The sequence below is a fragment of the Bos indicus genome, chromosome 29 (genome assembly GCF_029378745.1).
Source record: "Bos indicus isolate NIAB-ARS_2022 breed Sahiwal x Tharparkar chromosome 29, NIAB-ARS_B.indTharparkar_mat_pri_1.0, whole genome shotgun sequence".
NCBI classification, from domain to species: Eukaryota; Metazoa; Chordata; class Mammalia; order Artiodactyla; family Bovidae; genus Bos; species Bos indicus.
This window is the reverse complement of record NC_091788.1, coordinates 50,530,994-50,550,829: the sequence shown is the minus strand read 5'-3', so window position 1 is coordinate 50,550,829 and position 19,836 is coordinate 50,530,994. Positions and strand designations below refer to the sequence as shown.

General features: G+C 58.5%; 1 protein-coding gene across 2 annotated transcripts in view; it reads right to left on the bottom strand.

The window, feature by feature from the left end:
- Window positions 1-442: 442 nt before the first annotated feature.
- MOB2 (MOB kinase activator 2) overlaps window positions 443-19,836 on the bottom strand; it is a 52,887-nt gene continuing 33,493 nt past the window's right edge. For both annotated transcript variants that reach the window (XM_070782848.1, XM_019954468.2), the window contains exons 2-5: window positions 14,571-14,731; window positions 13,790-13,883; window positions 1,635-1,759; window positions 443-1,291 (exon numbers count right to left, since the gene is read on the bottom strand). In XM_070782848.1, the coding sequence (XP_070638949.1) occupies window positions 999-1,291; window positions 1,635-1,759; window positions 13,790-13,883; window positions 14,571-14,731 (673 nt within the window). In that variant the 3' untranslated portion in view covers window positions 443-998. The remainder of the gene's footprint in view (window positions 1,292-1,634; window positions 1,760-13,789; window positions 13,884-14,570; window positions 14,732-19,836) is intronic.

Below are 19,836 nucleotides of genomic sequence, written 5' to 3'. Positions count from 1 at the left end.
ACACCACCCCCCCAGCTATCCTACACCCACCCAAGCGATGCTGCCAAGTCCAGAGGGGGGCCCTGCAGCAGAGCCTCTGTGCCGGCTGGCCAGGACGCCCACCTCTGGCAGACTGTGGCCCCCACTGCAGGGTCCCTGCTGCCAGTGTGGAGAGAGTGCACCACAGGGAGACCGGAGGGTCCATAACCCCTGGGAACTTGACCCACAGAACACAGCCCTGCCCCCAGCTCCTGGCAACCTGTGGACACGTGCAGCAGGGGAGTCCCCGGTGAGCCCCGGCAGGGAGGCAGCACCTGCTCTCGGCCAGCACAGCTGTGTTCAGTGAGAGCTTCGTGGGCTGGCATGCAAGGGAGGGCGCTGCCCCAGGCCATGTGAGGAGCAGGGCGCATGGCCAGGCCGCCACAGCACGGAGCGCCGAGACGCTGAGGACACACACAGGAGCTGACCTGAGAGAAGTCTCTTTATTACACCCGCACAGGGAAACCAGGCTCTCCTGCCCCCGGCCGCGGCTCCGCACAGGCCGCCCCGCAGGGCACCGCAGCCCGGAGCCTGGCCAGCCCCGTTCCCCTCCTGGGCAGTCAGGACAGCGGAGGGAGACATTGCAGCTCGCGGGGCTCCAGACACGCGGCCTCCCCGCCCCTCCAGCCGGCCCTGAGCCAGAGTCCAGATCGGGCGGAGGGAGAAAGCCAGGCCGGGGTCTCTAAAAGCCACTCCAGCCCGAGCCAAGACAATGGGCGGCAGAAGCGAAGCCTGCGGGCCCCGCCGCGGGGAAGGGCCCCCGCCCCGCTGCGTATCTCCCCGGAGGCCAAGGCCGAGCCGGGGGCGGGGCGGGCGCGGAAGACCCGGAGGGGCAGACCCCAGAGGGAGACGCAGACGGGCGGCCCCGGAGGTGTCTGCCACGGACGAGCGGAGTCCAAGGTTCTCGGGGCCGACGCCAGAGTCCGGGCGCCCACAGTCCGTGCGCGCACAGACACGGACGCGCGCGGGCGCCGCCGGGCTCACCTCTCCTTGACGTGGTTCTGTGCGCCCGCTGCCCCGCCCGGCCCGTCCCCGCCGCCCCCGCCGCACAGCGCCTCCGTCAGGTCGTCCATGACCGCCGTCTCTTTGGGGTCGAGCAGGTTGAACTCGCGGGCGAAGAGGATGAAGTGCGCGTAGAGCGTGTTCAAGTGTCCGTGCAGCTCGAGCGCCAGCGTCTCCTTGAAGTGCGCCGAGTAGATATGCGCCAGCACATGGAACAGGTACTTGCAGATCTTCTTCACCAGGGCCTCGAAGGAGCTGGGGAACTCGCGGCCTGCGGGGCGGCCGGGTCACCACCCCGGCCCCGGATCGGGGTCTGTCTCCCTCCCCCCGCCGCAGGCCTCCCTGTGCGCCCGCCTGCAGCGCCCGAGTGACTGGGCGCCGAGCGGGGTCCCGACGGTGAGCGCTCTCCCCGCTGGGCCGGGCGCCTCTGGGACCAGGGGCCCGCGACCCGGCCGAAGCCGGCCCAGCGCCCAGGGCGCTCGGTGCCCTGGCCGCAGAGGAGGGGCCTGGGCGATGGTACCGCCCATGGGCCAGGTGCTGCCTTGGCGGCTCAGGGCGCAGAGCCTCGAGTGGGCGGGGTCGTGGGCGGGGCGGGGCGGGGCGGGGACACGCACCGTATTTCGTGGGGAACACGTCCTCGTCGGTCACCAGCTTCTGCACGGAGCTCATGACGAAGTCCACGTACTGGGGGGCCGTGCACTTCACCTTCTTGCCCCGCTCGTCGTACCAGTAGTACTGTCTGTGGGGACAGGCGAGCGGTGACGGGCGGCCAGGAAAGCTGGCCGTGCTCAGGCTTTGCTCTACACGGGACCTCCCCCTGCGTTAACGGTTAACGTTAACAGACAGCTTTCCCATCTTTCCCCGGAGGCCCTGCCTTGTCAGGATCCGGGTCTTCCCTGGTGGCTCAGATGGTAAAGAATTTGCCCTCAGTGCGGGAGATCTGGGTTCGATCCCAGGGTCGGGAAGATCCCCTGGAGAAGAGACTGGCACCCCACTTCTGTACTCTTGCCTGGAGAATCCCATGGACAGAGGAGCCTGGCGGACTACAGTCCACGGGCAGCAGAGAGTCAAACGTGACTGAGTGACCAACACAGTCAAGCGCCCCACAGGCGGCTCCCTGCTGCCCCCAGTATGGGCCAAACCTGCGCCCTGGGCCGGGTGGGGTGAGGGGGCCCCTGTCCCTGGGTCCCTCACAGACTTCCCCAGCAGGTGGGGGTGGGTCAGGGCGCTGGGAGATGCGGACCCCAGCCCAGCCCTGAGACCAGGCGTATCTCCTAGTTCACGTAACGCTGCTGTTCTGCTGTCCTCCAGACATGGGCCCTGCAGCCGCCATGTCCCACTCTCCCCTCCCGCCCCAGGTGGGCTCCAGTCTTCCCAGCAGGGGGCCCTGTGTCCGCAGGCGGGCTGGCCGAGGGCTGCACGGAGCCACTGGCAGGGAGTGGGGAACTGCAGGCTGCCCGGGTCAGTGGGCGATGACCAGGGCACCCCTTCTTCAGCCTAGGCGCCAACCCTGCCCCATCAGACCTCTGCCAGCACCCCGCCCCCTTCCCGCTGTCTTTACTGGGCTTCAGAACTGACAGCTCTCCCCGACACCATTCCACTTATCGCAGGCCAGGACCCCAGGCTGGCCCTGAGCACTCTGCCCTGACTTCCTGAGCTCACTAAGCACCCCTGGGTGTCAGCCACAGGGCACCCCCCTACTCCCAACACCTGGCCAGACCTGCTGTCAGGACAGCAGGCTCTCCATCTCTCCTGGCCAAAAGAAAAGACACAGCCCAGGGGACCTCAGAACAGCCCTGCTGCCCACACCTATTCCTCTAGCAGGAACCAGGGCTCCTCTCACCCCCTTCGCCTGTGAGTTCATCCGTGCCCCTGGGTGGGCAGGGGTCAGGCTGCAAGACGGGAACACAGCCCACAACAAATGGGCAGGCCACCAGGAAAAAGGCCGCCCCTCTGTGGACAAGGGAACACAGCCCTGACTGCCAATGGGTTCCAGGCCCCGGCCTCCCCACTGCAGAAGGCAGATGACACCTGCCAGCCACTTCCACCTCGGCGAGGCCTCCCTGCCACGGCTGCGCCCAGGCTGCCCCAGCACTGCGGGCCCCGCAGAGCCCAGCACCTGCACGCCCCCCAAGGCCCCGGAGCGAGCCAGACAAAGCCCTGAGAAGCTGGCTGAGCTCCCTGCGGGCCCCCAGGAAGCAAACACCCAGGAAGGATCCAGAGCCCTCCCCACCACAGGGTGGCCCTGCTGACCGTCTGTCCCCTGCCCGGGCCCCTGCCCCGCCTGAGGATGCGCTGAGAGGACAGATGATGCACCCCTCCCCTCACGGAGGCCCCTGGGGTCCCAGGGCCGGTGCAGGGAGGGAGGCAGCACCACCCCAGCGATTCCCCAGCCCTGCTTGGTGCTGATACCCCTGGCCACTAGTGCCAGAGTCAGAAAAACCACTGCAGCTCGAAACCAGGAGACCCTTCCATGAGGTCCAGACCCGGAGACACCAGCTCCTCAGGGGTCCTGCTGCTGCCCCGCCCCCGTGGCAGCAGGGACCCGCTGCTTTCAGCGTTCCTCTCCTCCGGTCTCATTTTATTTTTGCACTGTCTCACAGTAAAGCTGTCTGGCTTTGGCGTGCAGCCTGATGGGTTTTAACCCCAACAGAGGACACATGATGGGGCACAGCTCTCAGCCCGGCCCCTGGCCTGCTGGTCAGTCCCTGCACGCTAGCGATGCGTCCTCAGGAACTCGGGTGGTGTCTGGAGCCCGGCTCTGCCACCCGTCCTGCCTTTCTCGTCACTGAGATGGACTCCTGTGTGGATGCCCCAGTCCATCACGACGCCTGGGTGCCCTGAAGTTTGGGGCAACTATGGGTCAGGCTGCAAACCCTCCTGGCAGGTGTCTGCCTGAGCTCCAGTTCCCATTTCTCTCAGGTGGATGCTCGGAAGCAGGACAGCCGAGTCCACAGCAGGAACGCCGAGATGTCCCAGCAACGGCCGCCCCACCGGCGCCCCCTCCCTCTGCGCCGGCACGTGGCGAGGAGGTCACAGACGCCCGCACAGCCAAGTCTGAATCCGTGTGCTCCACCTGCTGCTGGTGCTCCTCTGCCCGTGGGGGCACGGGGCACCCCCGTGACCGGTCTGCGTCCTCTGCCCAGTGATAATCCGACTCCTCACTGTGAGCCGTGAGGTCCTGACCCCTCCAGCCAACAGTCCTTCCAGGGATGTGGGGTCAGTCTGCAGTCTGTCCTTCCTTTCTCTCAAGTGTCTTTCTCAGAACAAAAGTTCTAAATTTTGATGAAGTCTACTTTACTGATTCTCCTTCATCAATGGACTGTATCTTGTGTCATGACCAAGAACTCTTCGCCTAATGCTACATCATGAAGGTTTCTCCTGTGCTTTCTTCTGAAAGTTTTATGGTTTGTATTGAGAGTTAAGATTTACTTCAAGTCAACTCTGGCAGAAGGAGACATTTGGATGACTGGTTTTTCTAACAGCTTTAGTTGAAAAGACTATTCTTTCTCCACGGAATTCTTCTGCACCCCTGTCACACATCAAGGGGCCATGTTTGTGGGATGCATTTCTGGACTCTGCTCTGTTGCACTGACCTGTGTCTCCTCTTCACCACCACCACAGTGTTGGTCACCACAGTTTTATAGTAACTCTTAGCACAGCACTGTGGGACTCTACCGATTTGACTGTTTTTTCAAAATCACTGTAGCTATTCTAGGGGTTCTGCTACTCCATGTACATTCTATAATCAGCTTATTTACAGATAAAAACTCTGCTGGGAGTTTGACTGAAACTGCACTAAATACGTGTATGCTTCTGGTGTGCTGTCTCCCCGTCCAGGAACACAGCGCCTCCCCACTTGCGCTGGTCTTCGGCTCCATTCACCTGCATTTTATCGTTTCCCTAAGTCTACGTCGAAGTACTTCACTGCTTTTGGAGCTGCTGTACATGATGTGACTCCATCGATTTTGTGTTCCGCTTGTACTGCTAGGACACAAACTATGATTGGTTTTTTGTGTGTTGAGCTTGCTAAATTTATTGATTCAACTTTTTGCTAGAGTTCTTGGGCTTTTCTACATAGACGATCATGCTGTATGCAAATGCAGTTTTATTTTCTTCTCCAATTTAACTGACTTTTATCCCTTTTTCTTGCCTTACTGCATTACCTATCTTGGGTCAATTGTGATATTTTGTGCTTTCCAAGGAACTAGTTCATTTAATCTCAATTGTTAAATTTACATAAGCAGAGATTTTTCTGAAGCTTCCTTATTACCCTGTAATTTCTGCTGGCTTTATAGTTACTTCCTCTTTTATTCCTTATATTGATAATCTGTCTTGTCTCTTTTTACCTTTGTGAGTTTTACTAGAGGTTTCTCAATTTTACTTCTCTTTTCAAGGAACCGGCTTCTGGTTTCATTTGTTTTCAGAAATCCATGTCAGTGATTTCTGTTCCTATTTTATCATTTCTTTTCTTCTGCTCAATTTAGGGTTTTGTTTTTTGCTCTTTTTTTCTGGGATTCCCCAGTGGCTCAGTGGTAAAGAATCTGCAATGCAGGAAGACACAGGAGACGCAGGTTCATCTCTGGATCAGGAAGATCCCCTGGAAGGGCATGGCAACGCCTCCAGGATTCTTGCTGGGAAAACCCACGGACAGAGCCCGGCAGGCTACAGCTGCAGAGAGCTGGACACGACAACACACACATGCACGCACTACACGCTTCTTTTTTTCCAGTTTCTTAATATGGAAGCGTAGGCTGAATTGAGATCTTTCTTCTTCCAAAATAAGCATTTAATCCTCTAAACGTTCCTCTAAACCTTGCTTTAGCTGCATCTCAAGTGCAGTTCAAATATGCTGCATTCTTATTTCCCTTTATAACATTTTCTAATTTCCCTGGAGACTTCCTCTCTGACCCATGGAGTATTTGAAAGTGTGTTAATTTCTTGGGATGTCCCTGGCATTCTGGTGGTTAAGACTGTGTGTCCAATGTCAGGGACACATTCGATCTGCCTTGATCAGGGACCTAAGAGTTCACATGCCACACAGCATGGCAAGAGAAAAAAAGTATGCTGATTTCTAAACGTTTGGAGACTTTTCTGTTACCGATTTCAAACGTAACTATTGTGGTCGGATAACTTACTCCGCACCTCTGACTAGTTCGTAGTCTGTTTTGTGAGCCAGGACGGGACCTCCTGTGGTGAGTGCCCCAGAGCACCTGAAAGGAATGCGGACTGGCTACTAAGGGGCAAACGTCGCTCCGGTCCAGCTGGCTGACGGTGCTGTTTAGTCCCAGTTCGTGCCGGCTTTCTGCCCACTAGTCCACACACCACCAGGAGAGGAGTGCTCAATCTGCAACCACAGCATGTGTCCTTGCGGTTCTGCCCGTCTGCTTTGTGTGAAAGCTCTGCTATTTGGCACAGATGCATTCAAGGTCAGTACTTCTTGACTTGAAGTCTGCTTTGTCTGGTATGAGCGCAGCCACTTTAGTTTGCTTCTGACTTATGTTTTATTGGCATTTCTTTTTCCATTTTCAACCTGCCAATGTCATTGCATTTAAAGTGACTTTCTCATATTCCCTGCACAGCTGGTTCATTTAAAAAGCCCCAACTTACAGCCTCTGTCTCGTCACCAGCATGCTTACAGCACGACGTTAACTGCGATGACGGATCTGTCTGAATTTAAGTTCACAATCGTTTACTATTTGTTCCCTTTGCTTTTCACTCCTTATATTTCCTGCCTTGCTTGGCACTATTTCCTTTTAATTTATCTATTATGATTTATGTCCCTTATGCAACTTTTTTAGAGGTTGCTCAAAGGATTACACGGAGAAGGCAATGGCACCCCACTCCAGTACTCTTGCCTGGAAAATCCCATGGACGGAGGAGCCTGGTAGGCTGCAGTCCATTGGGGTCGCTAAGAGTCGGATACGACTGAGAGACTTCACTTTCACTTTTCACTTTCATGCATTGGAGAAGGAAATGGCAACCCACTCCAGTGTTCTTGCCTGGAGAACCCCAGGGACGGGGGAGCCTGGTGGGCTGCTGTCTATGGGGTCACACAGAGTTGGACACGACTGAGTGACTTAGCAGCAGCAGCAGCAGCAAAGGATTACAAAGCACATCCTGACTTTTCCACCCGGTACCTGGCGCCCAGGACCTCTTCTACATCTGGAGTCAGAAAGCCGACCAGCACACAGGGCTCTCTGCCTGGCCCCAGGCGGCCACTGTCTCAGTGCTGCAGGCACACACTGGAGACATGTCGCAGCTGTGGCTTTTGCTCACCTACCAGACATGTCTCCAAGAGCTGAAGAGAAGAGGCAGTTATCACGTCTCCCCGTGTCCTCTGCCCTACGGCCCCACCTAGCACTGCTTCCTTCACTGCATGCCAAGTGAGCTCTCCAAGTCTCCCCTCACTGACAGCCATCCCTACCTCACCTTCGTCCTTGAAGAGCAGTGTGTGGGCTCCCGGGAGGCTGCTGTCTCCATTCAGCACCTTAGCCACGTTGTGGGGCCTCCCCCTGCCCCGGGTGGGTGAGGACGGCCACAGCCACCCCGCCACGGCCCTACAGGGGCGATGCTGCTGGCTCCGCTGGCTGTTACAGCGTGTTCTCTTCAGCAGTTTGATTATGTGCCTGTGGTGGATTCACTGGGTTTATCCTATTTCAAACTCACTGAAAGTGAAAGTGAAGTAGCTCAGTCATGTCCGACTCTTTGCAACCCCGTGGACTGTAGCCCACCAGGCTCCTCCCTCCATGGGATTCTCCAGGCAAGAATACTGGAGTGGGTTGCCACTTCCTTCTCCAGGGGATCTTCCCGACCCAGGGATCAAACCCTGGTCTCCCACATTGCAGGCAGACGCTTTAACCTCTGAGCCACCAGGGAAGCCCAAACTCATTAGGCTTCCTGAATCTGTAGGTTTGTGTCTTGGCCAAATTTGTAACTTTTCAGCTGTTAGGTCTTCAAATGTGTTGCGGGCACAGGCCTCCTTCTCTTCTCTTGGGACTCCAAACTCCCCTTTGGTTCCAGCCCTTCAGGCATCAGCAGGGTGGAAACAGTGTCCGGCCTGGGCTGCAGCCCCACTCTGGGCCCTGGGTGGACCTGAGGGCCCTGTGATAGACAGCACACGGCTCTGTGGACCTCTGATAAACCTCCCATTTCCTTTTAAACTAACTCATGTGAGTTTCCATTCCTTGGTCTTGAACGATTCCTAGAAAGGCATCTGCTCCTTGGAAGAGAAACTATGACAAACCTAGGCAGAGTATTAGCCTTGTCTGCCTCAATGAAACTATAAGCCATGCCGCGTAGCGCCACCAAGACAGACTGGTCGCGGTGGAGATTTCCGACAGAACGTGGTCCATCAGAGAAGGGACTGGCAGACCAGTTTAGGACTCTTGCCCTGAGAACTCCACGAACAGTACGAAAAGACAAAAAGATACAACACAGGAGGATGAACTCCCCAGTTGGTAGGTGCCCAATATGCTACTGGAGAACAGTGGAGAGAGAACTCCAGAAAGAATGAAAAGACGGAAAAAAAATGAAAACAACACCCAGTTGTGGATGTGACTGGTGATGGAAGTCAAGTCCGATGCTCTAAGAACAATATTGCATAGGAACCTGGAATGTTAGGTCCATGAATCAAGGTAATTTGGAAGTGGTCAAACAGGAGATGGCAACAGTGAATGTCGACATTTTACGAATCAGTGAACTAAAATGGGCTGGAACGGGAGAATTTAATTCCGATGACCATTATTATATCTACTACTGTGGGCAAGAATCCCTCAGAAGACATGAAGTAGCCCTCATAGTCAACAAAAGGGCCCACAGTGAAGAGCTTGGGTGCAGTCTCAAAAACGACAAAATGATCTGTTTGCTTCAACATCACAGTAATCTGCCCCAACAAGCAATGGTGAAGAAGCTGAAGTTGAACAGTTCTATGAAGACGTACAAGACCTTCTAGAACTAACACCAAAAAAAGACGTCCTTTTCATCACAGGGGGACTGGAATGCAAAAATAGGAAGTCAAGAGATACCTGTAGTTAACAGGCAAATTTGGCCTTGGAGTACAGAATGAAGCAAGGCAAAGGCTAACAGAGTTTTGCCAAGAGAATGCACTGGTCATAGCAAACACCCTCTTCCAACAACACAAGAGACGAGTCGACACATGGACATCACCAAATGGTCAATACCAAAATCAGACTGATTTGCAGCCAAAGATAGAGAAACTCTATACAGTCAGCAAAAACAAGACTGGGAGCTGACTGCCTCAGATCATGAACTCCTCATTGCCAAACTCAGACTTAAACCGAAGAGAGCAGTGAACGCCACTGGACCATTCAGGTGCGACCTGAATTAACCCTACAATTATACAACGGGAGTGACAACTAGATTCAAAGGATTATATCTGATGGACAGAGTGCCTGAAGAACTATGGATGGAGGTTTGTGACAGGAGGCAGTGATCAAGACCATCCTCAAGAAGTTCCGTTCAGTTCCTCAGTCGTGTCCGAGTCTGCAACCCTGCGGACTGCAGCATGCCAGGCCTCCCTGTCCTTCACCAATTCCCAGCACTTGCTCAAACTCACGTCCATCGAGTGGGTGATGTCATCCAACCATCTCATCCTCTGTCATCCCCTCTTCCTCCTGGCTTCAGCCTCTCCCGGCATCAGGGTTTTTTCCAATGAGTCAGTTCTTTGCATTGGGTGGCCAAAGTGCTGGAGCTTTAGCTTCAGCATCAGTCCTTCCAATGAAAATTCAGGACTGATTTCCTTTAGGATGGACTGGCTGGATCTCCTTGCAGTCCAAGGGACTCTCAAGAGTCTTCTCCAACACCACAGTTCAAAAGCATCAATTCTTTGGCGCTCAGCTCGCTTTATGGTTCACCTCTCACGTCCACACATGACCACTGGGAAAACCACGGCCTTGACTAGACGCACCTTTGTTGGCAAAGTAATGTCTCTGCTTTTCAATATGCTGTCTAGATTTGTCATAGCTTTTCTTTCAAGGAACAAGTGTCTTTTCATTTCATGGCTGCACTCACCATCTGTAGTGATTCTGGAGCCCAAGAAAATAGTCTGTCACTGTTTCCACTGTTTCCCCATCTATTTGCCATGAAGTGATGGGACTGGATGCCATGATCTTAGTTTTTTGAATGTTGAATTTTAAGCCAGCTTTTTCACTCTCCTCTTTCACGTTCATCAAGAGGCTCTTCAGATCCTCTTCCCTTTCTGCCATAAGGGTGGTATCGTCTGCATATCTGAGGTTATTTATATTTCTCCCTGTAATCATGATTCCAGCTTGTGCTTCATCCAGCCCGGCATTATGCATGATGTACTCTGCATATAAGTTAAATAAGCAGGGTGACAATATACAGCCTTAACATACTCCTTTCCCAATTATGAAACAGTCCGTTGTTCCATGTTCAGTTCTAACTGTTGCTTCTTGACCAGCATATAGATTTCTCAGGAGGCAGGTAGGGTGGTCTGGTATTCCCATTTCTTTCTGAATTTTCCACAGTTTGTTGTGATCCACACAGTCAAAGTCTTTGGCATAGTCAATAAAGCAGAAGTAGATGTTTCTCTGGAACTCTCTTGCTTTTTCTATGATCCCCAAGAAAAAGAAACACAAAAAGGCAAAATACTTATCTGAGGAGGCCTTACAAATAGCTGAGAAAAGAAGAGAAGTGAAAGGCAAAGGAGAAAAGGAAAGATACATCTGGAGTTCCAAAGAATAGCAAGGAGATAAGAAAGCCTTCTTCGCTGATCAATGCAAATAAATAGAGGAAAACAATACAATGGGAAAGACTAGAGATCTCTTCAAGAAAATCAGAGATACCAAGGGAACATTTCATGCAAAGATGGGCTCGATAAAGGACAGAAATGGTATGGACCCAATAGAAGCAAAAGATATTAAGAAGAGGTGGCAAAAATACACAGAAGAACCATATAAAAGAGATCTTCATGACCCAGATAACCACGATGGTGTGATCACTCACCTAGAGCCAGACATCCTGGAATGCAAAGTCAAGTGGGCCTTAGGAAGCATCACTACAAACAAAGCTAGTTGAGGTAGTGGAATTCCAGCTGAACTATTTCAAGTCCTTAAAAATGATGCTTTTAAAGTGCTGCACTCAATATGCCAGCAAATTTGGAAACTCAGCAGTGGCCACAGGACTGGAAAAGGTCAGTTTTCATTCCAATCCCAAAGAAAGGCAATGCCAAAGAATGCTCAAACTACCGCAGAATTGCACTGAGCTCACACGCTAGCAAAGTACTGCTCAAAATTCTGCAAGCCAGGCTTCAACAGTACATGAACCGAGAACTTCCACATGTTCAAACTGGATTTAGAAATGGCAGAAGAACTGGAGATCAAACTGCCAACATCCACTGAATCACTGAAAAAGCAAGAGAGTTTCGGAAAAACATCTACTTCTGTTTTATTGACTACACCAAAGCCTTTGACTGTGTGCATCACAGCAAACTGCAGAAAATTCTGAAAGAGATGGGGATAACAGACCACCTGACCTGCCTCTTGAGAAATCTGTACGCAGGCCAAGAAGCAACAGTTAGAACTGGACATGGAACAATGGACTGGTTCAAAACTGGGTGGGAAAGGAGTATGTCAAGGCTGTATATTGTCACCCTGCTTATTTAACTTATATGCAGAGTACATCATGCAAAATGCCAGGCTGGATGAAGCAGAAGCTGGAATCACGATTGCAGGGAGAAATATCAATAACTTCAGATATGCAGACGATACCACCCTTATGGCAGAAAGTGAAGAAGAACTAAAGAGCCTCTTGATGAAGCTGAAAGAGGAGAGTGAAAAACCTGGCTTAAAACTCAACATTCAAAAGCTATTTTCTTGGGCTCCAAAATCACTGCAGATGGTGACTGCAGCCATGAAATGAAAAGACGCTTGCTCCTTGAAAGAAAAGCTATGACAAATCTAGACAGCATATTGAAAAGCAGAGACATTACTTTGCCAACAAAGGTCCATCTAGTCAAAGCTGTGGTTTTTCCAGTAGTCATGTATGGACGTGAGAGGTGAACCATAAAGAAAGCTGAGCACCAAAGAATTTATGCTTTTGAACTGTGGTGTTAGAAAAGACTCTTGAGAGTCCTTTGGACTGCAAGGAGATCCAAGTAGTCCATCCTAAAGGAAATCAGTCCTGAATATTCATTGGAAGGACTGATGCTGAAGCTCCAATACTGTGACCACCTGATGCGAAGAGCTGACTCACTGGAAAAGATGCTGATGCTGGGAAAGATTGAAGGCTGGAGGAGAAGGGGACGACAGAAGATGAGATAGTTGGATGGCATCATTGACTCAATGGACATGAGTCTGAGCAAGCTCCAGGAGATGGTGAAGGACAGGGGAGCCTGGTGTGCTGCAGTCCATGGGGTCACAAAGAGTCGTGCATTACTGAATGAAGGAACAACAATAACCATTGATATAAACCTACAAAAGCCCTATAAAGCAGGTTACAGGTAGGAAGACTAAACAGAATTCTGAAGATCTCCAGATCTCCAAGTTTGATGTGGCAGAGCCAACATCTAGACAGAGGTCAGCCGGACACCAAATCCTGTGCCCCTTCAAGGAGCCTCTTCTCAAGCACTCTGGTGCCTGAAGGGTGCCTGGTGGTGCATCAGGAGGGCCCTGGCGTCCGCATCCGCCAGCCCGCAGGCCCCCTCTGACACTGCCTGGCCAGGCACCTGCTGCGAGGGTGCCGTAGGCAGGGCGATGCCACACTGCCCTTGCCTCCTTCTGGCTGCCCGGCCACGTCTGCTCTAGAGGACACCGCCTCACACCGAGGAACCCGGGCTCACTTCGCGCATGCGCCCAGCACTGCCACACCCTCTGCGGGCCAGGCCGGGCTGTGGCTCTCTGGGGACACAGTGACACCCGAGTATGCCATCCGCAGCTCTCGCCGGGTGAGTAAGGAGTGGAGAGCAGCCGTCTTCTGCACTCACGCCCTCTGTGGGGCTGAGCTTTCAGGGGTCTCAGCAAGAGCAGGGCCCCCTGTCCGGGTCTGAGCTGGGCTGCCCGCGGCAGCACAGCACGCCCACTAGTGGACGCTGGCTGCTCGCACACGCTCGTGTCAGCCCGGCACGCAGGCCTTGACCCTGACGGAGGCTGTCAGAGAGGAGCTTCCGCGCCTCCCCCTTGGCCCACGTGGCCTCTTGCCGCTTCCGTGGCTTCTGCCCCCCAGGCTGGGGGTGAGCCCAGGGCCACATGGTGGCTCTCCTACCCGTGCAGCTTCAAGAGCTGCTGCAGAGGCGGGGGTGTCCTGGAGTCCTCGGGGTGCCCATTTCCAGAAGACAGCAGCCCTGCCAGGCCTGCGGAAGGGCACTGCGCCGGTGGCGCCAAAGCATCCCAGCCCCGTGGGCCGGCAGCACCTCCTCATGCAGTGTGAGCTCCGAGTTGGCCCTTAGCCGGCGGGACCAGCACCAGGAAGTGTCTCTGGCTGCACACGCCCCGCGGTCTCAGGATGCACGGTGGGCATGTCCTGTGGAAATGTCTCTGCCCCAGGACACAGCCCGTCAGGGCCCGGCTGGCTCCCTGCACCTGTGCCCAGGGGGACCCATGCTGCCCGGGTTCCCCCTCTGCTGGGCTCTGCTTCCTGTTTCCCCACCAGGTGGGGCCTCTGGAGACAGGGGAGCAGCCTTGGTGAGACTTCGACAAGGACACGTGGGCGGGCCGGGAGGGGCCGGGCGGGCGTGGCGGGACAAGGACACGTGGGGAGGGCCGGGCGGGAGCGGCGGGCACGCACTCACGTGTTGCACACGGCCATGGTCTGGCACGCTTCACCCGTGCAGAACTCCGAAATGGTGCTGTACTGCAGGTTCACGTGGTGAAAGAACGTCGTGGCTGCGAAGGGAAAGCGGAGCCTGAGGGCCACACCGGGGCCGCCTCGCCTCCAGGGTCCTGCGGGCCCAAGGGGACCAGAGCCTCTCCTCAGGCCCTGGGCGTGGCGGCTGGTGTTGACCAGACCAGAGACCACAGCCTCAGCACAGCACTGCCCTCAAGGGCGGGCAGCACGGGCCACGGTGCTGAGCTGGGCAGAGTGCCCCTGGCCACTGAGACCAAGTGCCCTCCACGAAGGCCTGGGCAGAAAACCTCACACCCCAGCTCTTGCCATCCCCAGCCGGTCGGGGACACCACTGACATGGCCGGCAGCACCAGCTCGCGGCCACAGAGACAACCGCTCCTCTGAGGAGAGCCAGCACAAGGCCCTGCGGGGGTGCTGCGTGAGCTGAGCGCCAAGCCTGGCTGGCAGGTGCAGGTGAGCCGCCCCCAGGCCGCGGCCCTCCCCATCCTGGCCCTGCTGCCACGCTTGCGTCCCGCAGCCTCCCCCTGCCATGGTGTCCCGCCCCCGGTGCGACCAGGACCCGCACCGAGTACCTGTCTCTGCAGGGACCCCAAGGCCCTGCGGGGTTGGCCATCCCGTGCCTCAGCTTCAATCAGCTTGTGCATGCAGATGCTGAGCACCAGCTCCGGGGGTCCCCGGGGAAACGAGAGCCCGCCCTGCCCCGCCCCACCCCCGCCCCCACGCACTGTTGCTGGCCAGCCACTCGTTGAGGTCGATCTCCCGGGGCAGCACCACCAGCTCCTTGAACCCGAAGTCCGTGATTCTGGACTTGGCGTACTCTGGCTCCAGGTACACCTTCTTCTCCTCGGCGGCGGGCTTCTTCCCGTTGGGCTTGGCTTTGGACTTCCTGCGAAGAGAAGAGAGGCAGGGGTCACGGCGGAGGCAGGCGTGGAGGCTGCAGGCCCGGCTCTGGGGGGCAGCTCAGGGGCTACGGCTCCTGGGGCCCTGGTGTGGGTGGAAGCCACCCTGCGCCTCTGCCCTCCCTGCCCTGTCAGGGCCCAAGCCTGGAACCCGAGGCAACAGGGGGCATGCAGCCCACCCGAGGTCAGGAGAGTGGCCATACGAGCCAGCTCACCGCCCCCCAACGTGTGACACCACGGCCCCGCAGCCTCACAGGGTATCCTTCGACACAGGGGGCCAGCAGCCCGCCATGCTGAGGCCCTGCTCTGCGCCAGTGCCCCAGGCCGCCCCGAGGCCTGCTGTCCCCACAGCCCCCTGCCCGCACGCCTGCTAAGCGGCCCCACGCGGTTCCAGGCACAGACGTCGGCGCGAGCTGATGTCACAGAGATTTGACGATACGGCCACTTCTCACTAATGTTTTTCTTTCTTATCCGCTGAGAGTCTGCTGCCGTATAACAGGACACACGCCTCTGAAGTGTCCTCTGGACGCTGAGAACCAAGACCCAGCGCTCCTGGGACTGAGGGAGCCCCAGCCCCACCTCAGTGGGGACGGTGGTGGGCCCACAGCCGGCCTCCCCCCGGCCCGAGGCCCGAGACGGAGGGGTGGCACATCCTCCAGGGAGGAAACCGCCCGACGGAGCAGCCGGATCCGCGGCCGGGACGCCAGCCTGGGCCGGGTTAGACCCGAGTTCCCGTGTCTTCCGCAGGCTGGGGCAGAAGGAGCCAGTGTGTGCCGTGTCCAGAGCAGGGCCCCGGGGCCGACGTGGGGTCACACTGCTCGCACCCACGTTTCAAGGCTGGTCGGGCTCTCGAGGAGGGTGGGGGAGGTTCCTGAGAACAGACGCTCGTCTTCTTCCCCCACTCGAGTGCACCATCCCGACTCTGAGCAAATAAATGGCCGGTCCCTCAGCCTGTCCTGAGTCCACCGACCAGAAAAGGCTGCCCTCAGCTGTGGACTCTTGAGGAAGGGCCATCTGGGATGGGGGCGGGGGCATCCGAGGGCGCAAATGCTCGCTAAGGCCCCCACCCGAGGGGCAGCCACAGGCCTGGGGGACGCAGCCTGGCTAGCGGGTGGGGCCGGTCTCAGACGGAGGGCCCGGGCGCCTGGGGGAGACACACCGTGGACCCTGCATGGGGCACCAACAAGACACTCTGTGTGCCCCCCGCTCCAGCCCCAGCGAGGCACAGGGGTCAGGGGATCACACAGGATGGAAGGTCTGCAGCTCCTGACCTCGCCCTTTTTGTTCTTCTGTTTTGAAAAGTTGCTAGTGGTTTATTTAAGAGAAACAGGAAGGAAAAATGCTCCCTGAATGCCAGGGAAATGTTTTCCCCTCAGCTTCGCACAGCAGATCTTTGCCTTAAAAGGAACGTGTGCTCGGCCTCGGGTGGGGCACGGCAGTGGCCCGCGCTGGGCGGGGCCACGAGGTCCTGTGCTGGGCCCAGATGCAGACACAGCACACACAGGCACACGCGGGGCGCCTCAGGGGTCCTGGGGGTGCGGGTCACGGGGACACACACAGGCACACGCGGGGTGCCTCAGGGGTCCTGGGGGTGCGGGTCACGGGGACACACACAGGCACACGCGGGGCGCCTCAGGGGTCCTGGGGGTGCGGGTCACGGGGACACACACAGGCACACGCGGGGCGCCTCAGGAGTCCTGGGGGTGCGGGTCACGGGGACACACACAGTCACACACAGGGCACCTCAGGAGTCCTGGGGGTGCGGGTCACGGGGACAAGTGTGGACATGGGCCTCTCGGGGCACAGAAGTGATCAAGCCCCAGAGGGGCTGCAGAGACCAGAGGGTGGAGCGCGTTCGGAGCCTGGGTCTGAGCCTGGAGCCACCACCGCCCGGGGGGAAGCCTGCACTTGCCTGGACGGTGCTGTGTCCACAGCCCCGGGCTCCCGGGCTCAGCCCGCAGAGTGCACCTCCCACCCCGAGTGGCCCTCTGCTCTGCCCATCCCTGAGTGTCTGCCCCCAGGCGACTGTCCACTGTGTGCCCGGCCCCGCTGGCCCGACCCCCTCGCCTCTGCTCCAGGTGGCACACCTGGCTGGGGCCAGCCACCCCAAGGTGGTGGCGGGGGGTGGAAGGTGCCGCCATCAGCCGCGAAGGCTGGGGTGAGGGGGGCCCCGGCCAGAAGCCCCCGATGGCCCCGCCCACGCACCCTGAGCTCCACGCAGCAGCCTCCCCCTGCGGGTTTTCACAAGGGCGGCTGGGCCGAGGGGCAGAGGAAGTGGGTGTCATGGAGGGGTGTCGAGGGGCCTTGTGCAGGCCTGCCCGGGGTCTCCTCCTGCCCAGGGTGTGGTGTCCCTGTGCCCACACGTCCCTTCCAGGGAGATGGTCGGCCCCTCCAGCTGGGGGTGTCCTCCGTCTCTGGTTCCTGGGGGAACACGCCCCCCAGAGGACCTGGGCTTGTGCTCCATGAGATGGGCCTTGGGGGCCCTGGGCTATGGTCTGCGTGGTCAGAGGCCTCGCCTCCCCATTCCCTCACTCCGCCATCAGCACCTGCCCTCCCAAAGCCAGCCGGCAGAAGCACCCTGGGCCCCAGGCTCCAGCACTGCAGGGAAGCAGGCCCGGCCTTCTCTGTACCCATGCCCCGCGCACACCCGCGCCCTGCACACACACCACCGTGAGGACAGCCGCTGGCCAGAAGGCGCAGGACTGAGGGCCGGGCCTGCCTGGGGCGGGGCTGGGGGCTGGCAGGGCCGGCCACACCCAGGCGCCTCCGCCCCGTGCAGTCCGTTCTGTGAGAGGAAGGCCTGGAGCCGGGAGGCCGAGCCCTCAGGCACAGGCTTCCAGCAACACGCGGTGACCCTGGAGCCGGGCTCGGTTCTCTCCGTCGGCTCAGGCACTGGACGCCCCTCCAGCTGAGGCCCCCAGGTGCCGAGCGCCGCCGCCGCCAGCTCCGTTCATCAACTCCTGCCAAAGGCACCGTGGTCAGCTCGGCCCCAGGCAAGGCCACCCCAGGGGCCACCACAAGGACACCTGTGGCAAGGTCCTGATGTCCAGGAGCGGCAGGCAGTTCAGGTGTTACCACAAACCACCCCTCCAGGCGTCAGTGCTGGGCGAGAGGCCGGGGCCTTCAGGCACAGAGCTGGCAAGGTGGCACTGGACTGGGGGTACGGACACAGTGGGGGCGGCGCCCCTCTCCCCTCAGAGCCCGGCCGGCCCGCCGCCTTCCCCTGATGCGGACAGACGCCAGAGCAGCCAGCGCATTCCCCAGGAGGGGGCTCAGGGTGGCCTGGGCCGAGGGCCGCAGGAGCAGGGCGCGCACGGGCACGCGGAGGCCCTGACGGAGGCGGGCGGCCTGGGCGCGGCCTCATGGCTGGAGGGGAGCTGGGTTACGAGCCTCCTGCAGACGCAAGGACGTGGACTCCGAGTAAAACCTGGGTGCTGGGTGGGCCTCACAGGGAAGCCCTGGACACACTGAGCAGTGCGGCAGGCGATCCGAGGAAGGAGGTGCCCAGCAGAGAGCCCTGCCTCCCAAGACCCCACATTCTGACGAGCAGGCCTGGGCACCTGCGCTCGACACCTGGTGACCACCCTGCCCCCGGCCACGTTCTCACGGGTCCTCACGGGCCCTGGTGCCCGGCCCCTTCCTCTCTAGAGCAGGGACATGGGGGCAGAAGGCTGGGAAGACCCCCATGGAACCCCTGTCAAATCCCCACGGGCTGCAGCGACCAGACGCTGTGGGGAGACACGAAGTCGTTTCTCTTCTGGGTTAGAGGCCAGGCGGTCAGCACCCGAAACAGAGCGGGCTTTCACAAGCTGTGCGTCCCCACCAAACAAGAGACTGGCTGAGAGGGAAGGCGCCGGGCAGACGGAGGACGGCGGAGATCCCCAAGACCAGTCCTCGCGCATCAGGTGCTCATGGCGAGGCCCCACCCAGCACCGCAGCCTCCAGGGGCCGCCCCGTGCTGAGCCCGCATGCACGGGACTTCTCTCCCGGGGAGGGGAGCTGCTCTTCTGGGTCCTGGCTGAATCGCCACCTTTGTGTGAAGTCCTCCTGGTCCCCTCGGCCTCGGCCTCTCTCTCCCAGACAGCTCGGAGGGCCGGCCCTGCCCTTGTTCTCCTTGGCGCCCACTCCGGGTCTGGGCGCCCCCGCCACGCTGGGTGCACACGGCAACCCCCCGCACTGTTGGGGGCATCACCGCTCCTGATCAGAGCCAACGTCCCGGAGGGGGCCCTGCCAGCGTGGCCATTCCCCACACCTCTACACGGCGGCTCACTCGGCAGCCCACTCTGGGCTTCTGCTTACGACCCGGCGGAGTCCTCCGTGGTGGGGGGTGGCCGGGGGTGGCCCTGTGGGGTAGGAGGGTGGCAACCACAGAAACCCGGGGACGCGGGTCACGGAGCCCGTCGGTGGTCCCTCCCCCAGGGCTAGCAGCAGCCACAGCTGGGCCTCACCCAGACCCTCACACAGAGGCCTGCAGAGCCTGGTTACAATCAAAGATGGAAACTGAAGAGCAAAATAGAGTTTTCCTTCGGAGCCGTGATGCACCCAGATCACAAGCAAACACAAGACGTGCAAACGGGGGTCGAGGTCGGCCGGATCTCGTCTGAACTGCGGCTCCCGGGGGAGGAGGGCAGTGCTCCACCCCGCCAGCAGCGTGTCCAGGGCCCCCTAACCACGGGGCTGAGCCGGGCCCCCAGAGCACGCAGCACAGGATGGACGCCCCGCCTGGGAGGCCCGCTCCCCAGCCCCCCACGCTCTCCTGAATGCCCGACCTAGCCGCTCCCACCCTGACGCAGAAGAGGCTCTGGAGAGGCTCCAGCCTCTCACGTGGGACACTGGAGGCTCTGTGGAGCAGCTGAGGGAGGTGAGGAAAGAGGGCCCACGGCAGACACGACCAGGGCAGGCTCCGGACAAGGTCGCTCGTCACAGACTCCGGTCACCCTGCCCGGGGACCCGGGGTGGCGAAGGCACGGTCCAGGGGGCTCAGCAGGGCACGACACAGGTCTGCCACGGGCACGGTTCACCGCAGGCAGACGCCAGTCTCAGGGGCCCCCTGTTCTCACCCAGACCCTCTGAGCTGAACACCCGCTTTGGG